The 13,724-nt window shown below is 38.5% G+C and overlaps 1 protein-coding gene across 1 annotated transcript; it reads right to left on the minus strand.

The window, feature by feature from the left end:
- Positions 1-5,471: 5,471 nt before the first annotated feature.
- Positions 5,472-6,876, minus strand: LOC138898667 (uncharacterized). Its single transcript, XM_070184748.1, has 3 exons — positions 6,724-6,876; positions 6,189-6,430; positions 5,472-6,120 (listed from the first exon to the last, which is right to left on the minus strand). Exons 1-3 carry the CDS (start codon positions 6,874-6,876, stop codon positions 5,472-5,474), a joined length of 1,044 nt encoding a protein of 347 aa, XP_070040849.1.
- Positions 6,877-13,724: the final 6,848 nt, after the last annotated feature.

Raw genomic sequence — 13,724 nt, forward strand, 5'->3', positions numbered from 1 at the left:
TAATATCAGTGCTTGTAAATAAAAATAAGATAAAACGTGTGTTAATTGATCCAGGTAGCTCGGCCAACATTATTCGGTCAAAGGTCGTAGAATAGCTCGGTCTATAAGACATAATCGTGCCAGCAGTCCTAGTCCTAAACGAGTTCAACAAGGCATGTGAAACCACCAAAGGGGAGATAATATTACCGGTCAACACCGCCGGAATCGTACGGGAGGTCAAGTTTTATGTGATTGAAGGGGATATGAGGTACAACACCCTTCTCGGAAGGCCATGGATCCACCACATGAGATCAGTACCCTCAACTCTTCATCAAGTATTAAAATTCCCAGTCCCAAGGGGGATTAAGACAATCTACGGGGAACAACCGGCCGCAAAAGAGATATTTGCCGTCGAAAAAGTGATTCTGATATCAACGCTTACAACACCGAAGGAATCAAATTCTGGCGCCGATCCAAAAGCTAAATAGAAATTACCGATCCCGAACTTCATCGGATCAGATAAGCAAAAGACTTACTCTGACAATGATTACGAGCTTCCCCGATCTTTTATAATCCTCGATGATTCCGACGTAACCAAATCGACGGTCGAAGAGCAGGAGCAGGTTGTATTAATTGAGCATTTGCCCGATCGGAAGGTATACCTGGGCACGGGATTAACTCCCGAACTTAGGATTTGTTTTTCAATTCTTTATAGTTAACATAGATTGTTTTTCTTGGTCCCATCTTGATATGACATGGATCCCACTAGAAATAACCACTCACAGGCAAAGCATGGACCCAAAAATTAATCCAGTCAAACAGAAGAGGAGGCCCCAGTCCGAGGTCGAACATGTTTTCATCAAGGACGAGGTATCTAAAGTCCTAACAATAGGGTCCATTTGAGAGGTTAAATACCCAGATTAGTTAGAAAAAGTAGTGATAGTCCATAAAAAGGGAATAATCTAAGAATGTATGTAGATTACAAAGATTTGAATAAGGCATGCCCCAAAGACTATTTTCATTTGCCCAACATCGATCGTATGATCGATGCCACGACCGGCCATGAGATCCTCAGTTTTCTCGATGCCTATTCTGGGTACAACCAAATACGGATGGACCCGGGTGATCAGGAAAAAACCTCATTCATCACTAAAAATGGCACATATTGTTATAATGTAATGCCGTTTGCATTAAAAATGTTGGTGCCACATACCAACGCCTAGTAATCGGATGTTCGAAGAACAAATAGGAAAATTGATGGAAGTTTACATTAAAGATATATTGGTTAAATCCCTGCGACCAGAGGACCATTTAAAGCATTTGCAGGAAACCTTCAGTATATTAAAAAAGTACAACATGAAGCTGAATCCGGAAAAATGGGTATTCGGAATCGGGTCAGGTAAATTTCTCGGGTTTATGATATCCAACCGAGGAATCGAGATCAACCCTGACAAGATCAAAGCTATCTAAGATATCACGGTAGTGGACAATGTGAAGGTTGTGCAAAGACTAACCAGGCGCATCGCCGCACTGGGGCGATTCATCTAGAGGTCCTCCAATAAGAGTCATAGATTTTTCTCGTTACTAAAGAAGAAAAATAACTTCTCATGGACCCCGGAGTGTCAACGAGATTTAGAGGAGCTCAAAAGATTCTTATCGAGCCTACCGCTGCTTCACACACCGAAGACGGACGAACAACTATACTTGTATTTGGTAGTATCAGAGATAGCGGTAAGTGGAGTTATTATGTTAGTCGGACCTTGGGTGAGGCCGAAACTAGGTACCCCCACATGGAAAAATTGGCTCTCGCTTTGCTAATTGCCTCGAGGAATCTAAAACCATACTTACAATGTCACCCCATATGTGTCGTAACTACTTACCCGTTAAGGAACGTTATGCATAAATCCGAACTCTCGGGACGATTGGCCAAATGGGCCGTAGAAGTAAGCGGGTACAATATTGAATATCGACCTCGGACCGCCATTAAGTCCCCAAATATTAGTAGATTTCGTCGCGGATTTTACACTGGCCTGGATACCCGAGGTCGAAAGAGAGTTATTGATTAACTCAAGGACACCTTCGGGAGTCTGGACCCTCTTTACAAACGGGGCCTCGAATGCCAAAGAGTCCGGACTTGGTATCGTACTAAAGCCATCAACAGGTAATATAATTAGACAGTCTATTAAGACTGTGAAATTGACTAACAACGAGGTCGAATATGAGGCCATGATTGCAGGCCTTGAATTAGCCAAAATCTTGGGACCAAAGGTGATCGAAGCCAAGTGTGAATCCCTCCTTGTGGTAAACCAAGTTAACGGAACATTTGAGGTCAGAGAAGAGCGAATGCAAAGATACTTAGACAAGTTACAAGTGACGTTACATCGGTTCAAAAAGTGGACTTTGCAACATGTACCTCAGGATCAGAACAACGAACCCAATGCCCTCGCTAACTTGGGATCGTCGGTCGAAGAAGACTAGCTTAAAACAGGAGAGGTCGTACAACTTATGAGATAAGTAGTAGAAGAAGGCCATGACAAAATCAACTCAGCGAGCCTAACTTGGGACTGGAGGAATAAATACATGGAATATATCAAGACCGGAAAACTACCCTCGGACCCAAAAGAATCTAGGGCTCTGCGTACCAAGGCACCCTAGTTTAGTTTATCCGAGGATGGAACCTTAGTGAGAAGAACGTTCAATAGACTGATGACAATATATTTAGGACCAGGGGATAACGAATATGTTTTGAGGGAAATCTACGAAGGTACCTGTGTAAATCACTCGGGCGTTGAATCATTGGTTCAAAAAATAATCAGAGCCAGTTACTACTGGATCAACATGGAAAAAGACGCAAAGGAGTTCATTCAAAAATGTGATGGGTTCCAGAGGTATGCCCTGATGATTCATTGGGTAGGAGTGCTATTACATTAGGTATTATCACTATGGTCGTTCATGAAATGTGGGATGGATATCGTCTTTCCCCTTTCACGGGTGCCCGGTGAGGCCCAATTTATTTTATTTATGACGGACTATTTTTCTATATGGGTGGAAGCACAGGCATATGAAAAGGTCTTAGAAAAAGAAGTCATCGATTTTATCTGGGATCATATTATTTGTCGATTTGGAATACCGGCCGAGATTGTGTGCGATAACGAAAAACATTTTATTGGCAGCAAGCTAAGTAAGTTTCTTGAAGACCACAAGATCAAAAGGATCTTATCCACTCCTTACCACCCCAATGGAAATGGACATGTAGAATCCACCAACAAAACCATAATCCAAAACCTCATAAAGAGATTGGTCGACGCCAAAGGGAAATGGAAAGAAGTGCTACCCGAGGTCCTATGGGCATACCGTACAACTTCGAAGTCCAGTACCAGATCCACACTATTTTCTTTGGTTTACGGCACCGAAGCTTTAATACCGGTCGAGGTTGGAGAACCAATCATCAGGTTCCGACATGCAACAAAGAAATTAAATGACGAGGCTTTGAGTACGAGCCTAGAACTATTAGATAAAAGGCGCAAAGCCTGTCCGTTTGGCCACCGCAAAATAGCGGATCGAGAGATATTATAATCGAAGGGTCAATCTTCGATATTTCAATACTGGGGACTTAGTATTAAGAAAAGTTACACTGAACACTCGAAATCCAAACGAAGGAAAATTGGGACCAAACTGGGAAGGACCGTACCAAATTATCGGGATCACCAAAAAAAAGGATTCTACAAGCTCGAGACAATGAACGACGAGCAATTACCATGCAACTAGAATATATCTCACTTAAAATGATATTATTGCTAAGGTACGACCCCAATTCTTTCTTCTATTTTTCTTTTTTATTCAAATTGACACTTGCAGTCAACTTACAAAGGATGATACAAGATCCTAGGTCTGAAAGCACGCGTTGCACTCTTTTTCCCTTGAACCGGTTTTGTACCAAATGGGTTTTCCGGCAAAGTTTATAACGAGGCAACAAGTAATTGTGCTAACTTAGAATGATCACGACAGCATTTGAGGCCTCTCATCGGTCAACCTCGAACACTGGGGGCAATATCCTCGGGTATCAAATTTTACAAGGCATTTCGACTTCGTGATTAAAGGGCCTCGATCAACGGGAATTATTGTAAGGGCCAAACGGTCATATGAACCGTGCCCGCTCAAATCACTCGAGCCATGGCACAAAATATGTATACATGTACAACTATTATGCATAGGAATAAAAAAAAAGACTCTTCTTTGCATATAAACATCTCGTCTTCAAAAACGTCACTTGCATTTTTCAAGGAATTTCCTACACCCGATCCCCTAAAGATACCAATTCCAAGGGCCACTTTAATCCGAGTTCGAACATTCACTACACTCGGGGACTGTGGGCATTGCCTAACTTAAAAGGCTAAGGACGTTTTGAGTTAATAAAACTCGAAGGCATAAAGCTTATTTGGCATGCCCAAACTTCACGGATAAGGCCATTCCGAGTTAATAAAACTCGAAGGCATAAAGCTTATTTGGCATTCCCGAACTTAATGGCTAAGTCCATTTCGCGTTAATAAAACTCGTGGGCATAAAGCTTATTTGGCATGCCTTAACTTAACGGCTAAGGCCATTCCGAGTTAATTGAGGTCATAAAGCTTATTTGGCATGCCCGAACTTAACGGCTAAGTCCATTCCGAGTTAATAAAACTCGAGGGCATAAAGCTTATTTGGTATGCCCGAACTTAACTGTTAAGGCCATTCCGAGTTAATAAAACTCGATGGCATAAAGCTTATTTAGCATGCCCGAACTTAGCGGCTAAGGCCATTCCGAGTTAATAAAACTCGAAGGCATAAAGCTTATTTGGCATGCTCGAACTTAACCTCTAAGGCCATTCCAAGTTAATAAAACTCGAGGGCATAAAGCTTATTTGGCATGCCCGTTGAACTTAACGGCTAAAGCCATTCTGAGTTAATAAAACTTGAGTGCATAAAACTTATTTGGCATGCCCGAACTTAAAGGCTAAGGCCATTCTGAGTTAATAAAACTCGAGGGCATAAAGCTTATTTGGCATGCCCAAATGTAACGGCTAAGGCCATTACGAGTTAATAAACTCGAGGGCATAAAGCTTATTTGGCATTGCCCGAACTTAATGACTAAGGCCATTATGAGTTAATAAACTTGAGAGCATGAAGCTTATTTGGCATTGCCTGAATTAAAAGGCTAAGGCAGTTTCGAGTTAATAAACTCAAGGGCCTGAAGCTTATTTGGCATCGCCCGAGTTAAAATGCTAAGGTCATTTCGAGATAATTATTTCATGCTAAGGTATTTCGACCGTCGTTAAGATAAATAAAAAAGAAAGGGAAAAATTCGAGAAACGATAAAAGCAAAAAGCCTTACATATATATATATATATATATATATCAAAATTTATTTACAAAGGCTGGATAGCCCCGACACATGTTTTTACAAAGGCCAAATGGCCTCAACAAACAAATGAGTATAAAGGACAAAAAATGGCCTAATCCTCATCGAGGGATACATCATCGCCTACGGGCTTTTCTTTAACACCGTACTCCCCCAACTCTGCAGATGCCTCGGAATCCTCCTCGAGAAAAGCTAGCCTCCGAGCATTGGTTTCGCATGTCTTGGCGTTTTCGATCTCGGTCAATATGTCTAAATTCTGAGCATGGACTCCCTCGAAGGTCTCCCTTCGGGATTCCCATCTTGCATGCTTCACCATATTTTTTGCCTGTTCCTGGATAGCCTCGACATCAACTTTGAGCTGGGCCACGTTTTTATCAGTTTCGTTCCGGGCCGTAATAACTTCTGACTTGGCAGCCTTGAGCTCCTTGGCCAGATTCTCTTGACCAGAAACAACCGAACTCAGCTGCGATTGGAGTTCCTCGATCATTTTGGCCTGCGCCAAGTTCATCTCCTTTGCAGCCCGAAGCTGAATCTCAGCAGAAGCAAACTGTGTCCGAGCAGTCTCTTTTTCCGAGGCTAAGCGATCCATATTTTTCTTCCATTCCTCGATCTTGGCTTTGACCACATCCATCTCACCTCGGAGTTGCTCGATCACGTCAAATTTATTATGTACATGCGAGTTCGGCTTGTTAGCTACTGAGTCTGACTCATCATCACTAAGTGGGCCTCGTTTATCATAGAAGCTGTAAACGAAGGTGACCCAGAAAGGTTAATCACCCCAAGTGCCTCTTTGGGTATGTTATCCTCTGACCTGGATGTGCCAGTCACATTTTCTTTCTCGACCTCACTGGATCGATCCAAATTGATCTCGACCCTCTTGGAGACTTCAACCATTGTTTCTTCTACGGCCTCCACGACTCGAGGCATTTTGGAGTCGCTTCTTACGCGGGCTACTAACTCAGAATCCTCTTCTTTTTCGAACTCATCCCTCAAACGATTGAGTGAGACTTCAGACGCATGAGATGGTCGATGGTTAATGAACATCTCTCGACCCTGCTCACGAAGAATCGAAGCAGAATAATGATCATCCAAAATAAAGGATGTATCTGCCCGAGCGTCACATCATACATTTTGCAAAAGGCTATGATAACCGGGTCTAGAGTACCTAACGTGAAAGGGTAAGTATAAGTACTTAAGAAATCCTCTATGTAGGTGGTAATTGATTCTTCAGGGGTAGGGACCACTGCGTGTTTGCCTGCCCAGTTGCAATCCTTTTTAACCGTATCGAGGATGTTGTCCGTGATCGTACATATGTACCTCGAGACCGATTCACATCGACCTGGTACCATGGGCGTGTAATCAACTTTGAAATCAGACATAGTAGGGAACCCAGTAGGGATGTATGATCTCATAGGAGGTTCCTCAGTAGCATCATTTTCAGACGGTTTTGAAGAAGATGGTGTTTCTTTTTTAGGAACAAACTTTAAAATTTTTGCCATTTTTTAAAAAAACAACGGAAAGAGATTGTCAATAAGAGGAAGCTTTGAAGTTAGCAATGGGAAAACCATAAGATGAAGTTCTTAGAAAGCAAGAAGGATTTGAGCATAAAAGTTATAACAAACGGATTTAAGGGTATTTATAGGTTCCTCAAGCGGCGATTCATCTCCCGAGGTTGCCGACCGTCAACTCACATACATTTAATGCCTCGAAGACCGGATTGATGAGACGTTTTCACTATTCTTATCACCTACATTATGTACCCATCATCATGATTTATCGAAGTAAGGACCGATGGTTCATATCGTTTTAGTCGCTTACTCTCCAAAAAATGAGGGGACTATCTGTACACGGCTAGAATCGAGCTCAATGCTCGATCGAGACATCTGGAACAATGGGTCAAGGCTTGGCACCTACGTAAGAGATCGAAGTTACCGATATAACTAGGCTCGACATCAAGGGTAGAAGTTCAACAAAACCATCATACTCGCCCTCGAGTTTACCGAAGGTACCACCGATCCTGCTTATAACGGCCTCGGGGAAAAGCTTTACCCACTCACATGACAAGTATTCGTAATTCTCTCCATTGACCAATCATTATGGCGGAAATTACGAAATTTAGTCAAAAGGGGAGCCAATAGTCCGCATAATTTCTTATAAAATAATGAGTTAAAGGTTTATCTCCCCATATATATATATATAGAAGGAATGGAGTAATTCAGAGAGGACATTGTGACATACTTAAGATAACAAGATACCATTTTTTCCAGCTTTATTCATATTATTCTCGCTTCAATAATATCACATTTAAATTCGAAGGAACTTAATCTTGCGAGGATTACGTTGTTCAATCTGCATGGTTTGTATTTATTTTTCTACTTATTCTTCCATATTAAAACTGATTTCTCATTTTATATCAAGTTAGATCACGTATCTTTAAAACCACGTATAACTTTAATTATTATTCGATTTTTGGGGTAAACAATGTAGATAGTAAAGCAGAAAGAGAAAAAGATGTTATTTAATGGCTTCTTGGGGCTTGATTACAATGGCCTTGCAAAGCTGCCTAAAATCTATATATATTTATATATAAAAGAGGAAAAAAGAATGCTGACATGATAGCTCTTATTGTTTAATATTTACCTTTATTTATTTATTTTAGATTTTTGCTTTTTGTTTCCTTCGTTTTGAGACTTTTTCTCCTCCTTCTAAGTGATTAATTAATTTTCCACTTCTGTATCTCACGTCCATTAAACACCCATTGCTTTATCAAATGTAACGCCAATTATATTTCCTGTCTATATACCCACGTTCACTCCCCATACTCATTACTTCACAGTATGGCTGTCCAACGGGACGGGATGGGACGAGACGGGACAGAATTAACGGGACGAGACGGGACGGGACGGGACGACATTTAGTCGGGACGGTGGCGGAACGGGACGAAACGGGACGGGACGGGACGGGACAAACGGTAGTCCCATCCCGTCCCGCTAACAAACGGGACGGGACGGGACGGACGGTAGGTCCATCCCGTCCCGCTAACAAATGGGACGGGTTCGCGGGCCTTAAGTGTCGTTTTAAAAAAAAATTATTTAAGCATTGAGTTTGGAAACCGTTATTCTTTTGACAATTACTAAGTTTTTAAAGTTTGCAACAACTAATTTTTTGAGTTATTTAATAAACTTAAAAATTAAACGGAAATTAGAAAACTTAGTAGAGAATTATAAAATATTAAAACAAAAGACTTGTAATGAAATATTCTAGTAATTATAAATTTATAATAGAGTTATAATTTATTTAATATAATTTCAAGCCACTAAGTAACTAAGTAAGAGTGTAAGACAATTCATAAAAACAATTCAACGCTTAGAGCCTTTTATTTTATTAATAGAACTTTCAAATCTCACATACAAATATAATTCTTTTGAAGAGCACCTAATCTACGGCTCTACGCAGCCACCTTCTAGGAAGGGTTCTATTTGAACTAGGCCTCTTAGTAGCCAATTACAAATTATCATACTAATATTTGTAAGCTCCTATATAACTTCGTTGTAAGTTGTAACTTATCTATAATTTCTCTCGGACATTGTTCTTGAATTGGCAATGTTGATTGATGTTCCATGAGTTCCATGCCGTCATAGCTCCCGGTGCTAAGTATCTCATTGTATTCTTCTTCTTCTTCTCTAGTTTCACCACTTAGTGTTTCCATAGATTTATATTTATCAAACATTGATCTAACATAAGAATATATGTTAGCTTGACAGTCTTCGAGAGATGGTTGTTCATTTTGTTGAAATGTTAAATTCTCATAAATTTTACGAACAAGTCCATTTGCACCTCTTAATTTTAAAGATGGGTTAAGTATAGTAGAAATTAAATAAACTTGGGGAATAGGGAAAAAATACTTTTTAAATTTTGCAATCATTTCATTAATGGTCGGTGCATAAGTTGGATTAATTTTGTAATAATTTCATTAAGCTAGTTGTTGTAGTTGTGTTAGCACTTAGCAGAAGCATTATCTAAGGTGATAGTTAAAACTTTATCAATGAGTACATAAAAATAAACAATTTATAGAACAGTAGTTGCAATATATGCTCCATTGTATCTTGAATCAACAAATTTACAACCAATAATACGTTTTTGTATGTTTTAGTGATGATCAACCAAATGACATGTAACAGTTAAATAATCACAACCATTAGGACTATGACCTATATCATATGTGATAGGCACTTTACAATCTAAGTGAAACAATACACAACGAATATACTGAAGATATTCGGTTTGAAATTTAAAAATATCATTTCTAACAGTGATCTTAGGAAAACCTTCAAAAGCAAGATTATAAGTTTTTTGTATATAATGCACAAAAAATAGGACGCGGGACAGGCGGGACGGGACGGGACAAGATGGGACGAGATGGGACGGGACAGGCGGGACAGGCGAGACGGGACAGGACGAGACGGGACGAAATGGGACGGGATAAACGGGACGAAATGGCCATCCCGTCCCATCCCGTGTCCCGTTTAACATGGGCCCATCCCGTTTAGAATTAAGCGGCCGTCCCGTCCCGTTGGACGGCCTTACTTCACAGTCGGGTCTTTTAGACAAAAAAAAAAACTAAAAAATCACATCTTTAGACGTTAATTGATTTTCCTCTCTTCCTATTATTTATAATCTTTCTTTGCCGCCTCTTGTGTCGAGCCTCCGTGTATTCATAGAAATGGCATCCAATTCAATGCTTTTCCATTCTTCTTCGTGCTCTTTGTAATGCCTTTTAGTTTATTTTTAATTTTGTAAAACTATAAGGATTTATATCGCATCTTCGAGAAATTGCTAGCATGCTACTGATTTTATGAACTTTTTCCCCCAATGTTTGTTCAGAATAGCTATGTTAATTGATCTTTTTCGGATTGAATAGCAGTAGATACTTTGTTGTTTCACGTTTGGAATCTAATGTATAAGTGCTAATAACGAGTGAATAAGAGCCCGTTTCGATTGGCCCGAAAAAAGTGACTTTTAAGCACAAATGTTTAAAAGCACTTTTTATGTGCTTGAACTTGTTTTACAAATAAGTAGTTACGTGTTTGGATAGAAGTGTTTAAGCTAAAAAAAAGCTATTGAAATATTTGGTAAACAAGTGCTGGTAAGCACTTTTTTCTGTTAAAATGACCGAGATACCCTAAAACTGTCAACACTAAAAATAAGCTTATTGATGCATTTTAAATTTTAAATTAACTCAAATGCAGATTAATTTGTATATCAATTCAGTTTAAGTTATAATACTGATTAGATAAGATTATTTTGATTAATATAAAGTACTTATTGGGTAAAATATTAATTAATAATTGTAATGAAAAAATATACTTAAACTATATAAACAATTCATATAAAATTACCCACAAAGTAAATAAATTAAAGTGAAGTACTTTTAAAAATCGAAGAACCACGTAAAAGTTACTTTCTTGACTTCTGCTTTCATTTTTGGTTATGCAAATGAATCTAAAAAATGGAATTTGAACGAGTTAGAAAGCTTTTGAAGTTGAGAAACAAGTATTGCTAATCGGTTTAGAATACTCCCGAGGTTATGATACCAGTTAGGAAGAAATGGGAAGAAAAAGAAACGGATTAGAGGTTTAAGTAAGAGAGGGTACTTTGGTAATAATAGAAGTATGTAAGGGATAATAGGGTAAATTACTTGGTCAAACTCAAGTAGCTTTTAAGCCCAAAAACAATAAGTTGGGATAGACCAACTTATTACTTTTGACTTGTTTTTAATTTTTTGGCTTAAAAATACTTGACTTTTTATATTTGCCAAACACCAAAATAAGCTAAAAAGTATTTTTAATGTGGTTTGACCAGCTTTTAAGCCGATCGAAACACCCTCTAAGTCTTTGTCTCATGTTGTGAGATGTGTGGAGATTATTTGAGATCATATGTTTGTTGAGATAAAAGCTGGTCTTTGAGTTTTAGGATGTATTGTAACTATTTTTATGGTACGTCATGCTCAGATGCAGAATCAAAATTTTAAGTTTATGGGTTCGAAATTTTAATTGATTTAAGTTACTCGATTCTAAATTAATAATTTATACATGTTAATAAAATTTTAAGACAAATATAAAATTCTAACCGAAGTTATTAGGTTCGGCCTCTCGTCACTCTAGCCCCGCCCGGTCATGCTACTAATGTACTTCTTCCTTGTATGTTGCTATTGTGAGTTAGTCGATGAGTTGACTATGTGTTTATTTAAATAGTAAGTTGAGAGTACTCAAATATAGTTAAACAACATAAAAGTCTTTTTATGTGGTGAACTTCATTGAAGCTATAAAATTGTAATATAGATTATTTTTAAAGAAAAAAATATATATTTAGTTTTTGAAAAAAACTACTTTTTGGTTATATGGACTCCCTTATTCTATTCTCATAATAATCTCTTCTACTGCAGATAAAGAAGAGAACAGAAGAAGTATAATGTCGGATAAAAAAAGTCCAATAGATATTGGAAAAAGAAGAATGGCAGTGCCATCGGCAGCTTCTTAATGAATTTTATTGTACCATTCTCTTTTAATTATTTTTTATTTTCTACTTATTTTAGAGTTTTCAATATTGAATTAAATGACTTGATTCATATATTATCTGGAATGTTTGTTTCATATAGATTCTTGATGTAAAAGAATTTTATATGTAGTATGTTAAAACAATCAATAAAAATTTCTCGTTACTGAAGATTGATTCTTGATGTGTGGCTATAATTCATGGTTTAGCACACTATTCACCTTGCAGTTTATACGCTTTAATGATAAATTACACTTTATTTGCTCGTAATGAAGTCCATTTTATGTGTAGATGAACTGGAGATGAAAGTAAAGAAAAAGGGATACTTAAAAGTCGAAAGCGTGCTCGGGAGCAGTGAAAAGGAGAAGCTGGCGAAGCGAGGCCTACACCAGGCGTTATACCTGGCGACGCCAGGCTTGTAGCTGGCGAGAGACCTAGCGAGGCGGGGCAGAAGGCGAACTTGACCAGGCCTTATACGTGGCGACGGCAGGTCTGGGGCGAGGTCCACCTGGCGTTAGGCCTCGCGAGGCCAGGTCTGGGCGTGCACAGTTCGAGTTTTGAAGACTTATTTCGTCTCCGAATTTGACTAGGACTTTGCCTACACGATTAGGTCTTTTCCTACACATATAAATAGACCTAAAAATGCCGCTTTTGAGGACTTTTGCAAACGGAGGCAAGAATAGCTTGTGGAATCAACCGTTGAGAGTTTGAATCATCGATTTCTACATCCTTTCATTTTTACTTTGTAATTGAATTATGCAAAATATTTGGGATATTGTTACTATGAGTATGAGTAACTAAACTCCTAATCTAGGGTTTTGATGAAACCTATTGAAGGATAATTTTCTTGTTACGTTAATATAAATTTGCAATAGCATTTTCTCTATTTGTTCAACTATATTATTCATGTGGTTGATTGAAGGGCCCTCAATTAGTTGTGCCCATTTAGTATGTATTACTCGGGAGAGAGTGCATATTTAGGTAGTTGTTGAACAACATCACTCCTAACGTATATGAGGGATCAATACGAAGGGTTTAAAGGTAGGATTAGGGATAACGAAACCTTGATGCGATCTGAGTGAGCCATACTTAATGCCAGCTAACGTAATTCAGGAGAATATGTCTAGTAAATTATGGTAATTATTCGGGAGAGAGTTACGACAGTCATAGTGCTCATGATCGATAGAAAAGACTTAGGCAAATTTATAGAAAACGTAGCGGAAAAGATTCCGACAATAGGGAAAATCACAACCTTAGATCATTCCAATTCTTGTTTATAAACCGTTCGTAGTTAGTCATTTAGTATTGCATTTTTATTTCGTAATATTTAGTTAATAAACATCCAAATTATTATTTAAATATTTCTGAAGATTGATTGCGTGAATTTGTACGTATCTAGCAGGTGTGGTTGATATGGTAATTCCCTGTGGGATTCGACTCCGGACTTATTAGCCGGAATATATTTGCGACGACCGCTTAGTCCTTTTTATAAGGCATAGTTAGGCGTGATCAAATTTTGGTGCCGTTGCCAGGGAATTGACAGTGTTATTAATTGCAGCTAAAAGAAGTGCTAGAATTCTCGGTGTAGTCAATTTTCCTCATTCTAAATCAAATACATTGAAATTCTAACGTTTTTAGTCTTGGGTATTACAGGTGCATGCCTAGGAACTCCTCAAGAACTGGTGAACTGCTCGAAGCGTTATCAGATCCAGAAAAGGTTTTCAAGGCACTAAATCGTGCAAACAAGAAAAGCAAACAACAATAAAACTTGACAGAACAAATAGAACCAGAC

The sequence above is a fragment of the Nicotiana tomentosiformis genome, chromosome 9 (assembly GCF_000390325.3).
Source record: "Nicotiana tomentosiformis chromosome 9, ASM39032v3, whole genome shotgun sequence".
Lineage (NCBI taxonomy): Eukaryota > Viridiplantae > Streptophyta > Magnoliopsida > Solanales > Solanaceae > Nicotiana > Nicotiana tomentosiformis.

Bases quoted from the DNA above. Each gene is read 5' to 3' on its own strand.
- LOC138898667 (XM_070184748.1), bottom strand. From the start codon at position 6,876: ATGGCAAAAATTTTAAAGTTTGTTCCTAAAAAAGAAACACCATCTTCT. The intron at 6,431-6,723 runs GTACCAGGTCGA...CTTCGTGAGCAG, and splicing joins AAGTTGATTACACGCCCATG to GGTCGAGAGATGTTCATTAA. The intron at 6,121-6,188 runs GTCAGAGGATAA...CTTCGTTTACAG, and splicing joins AATGTGACTGGCACATCCAG to CTTCTATGATAAACGAGGCC.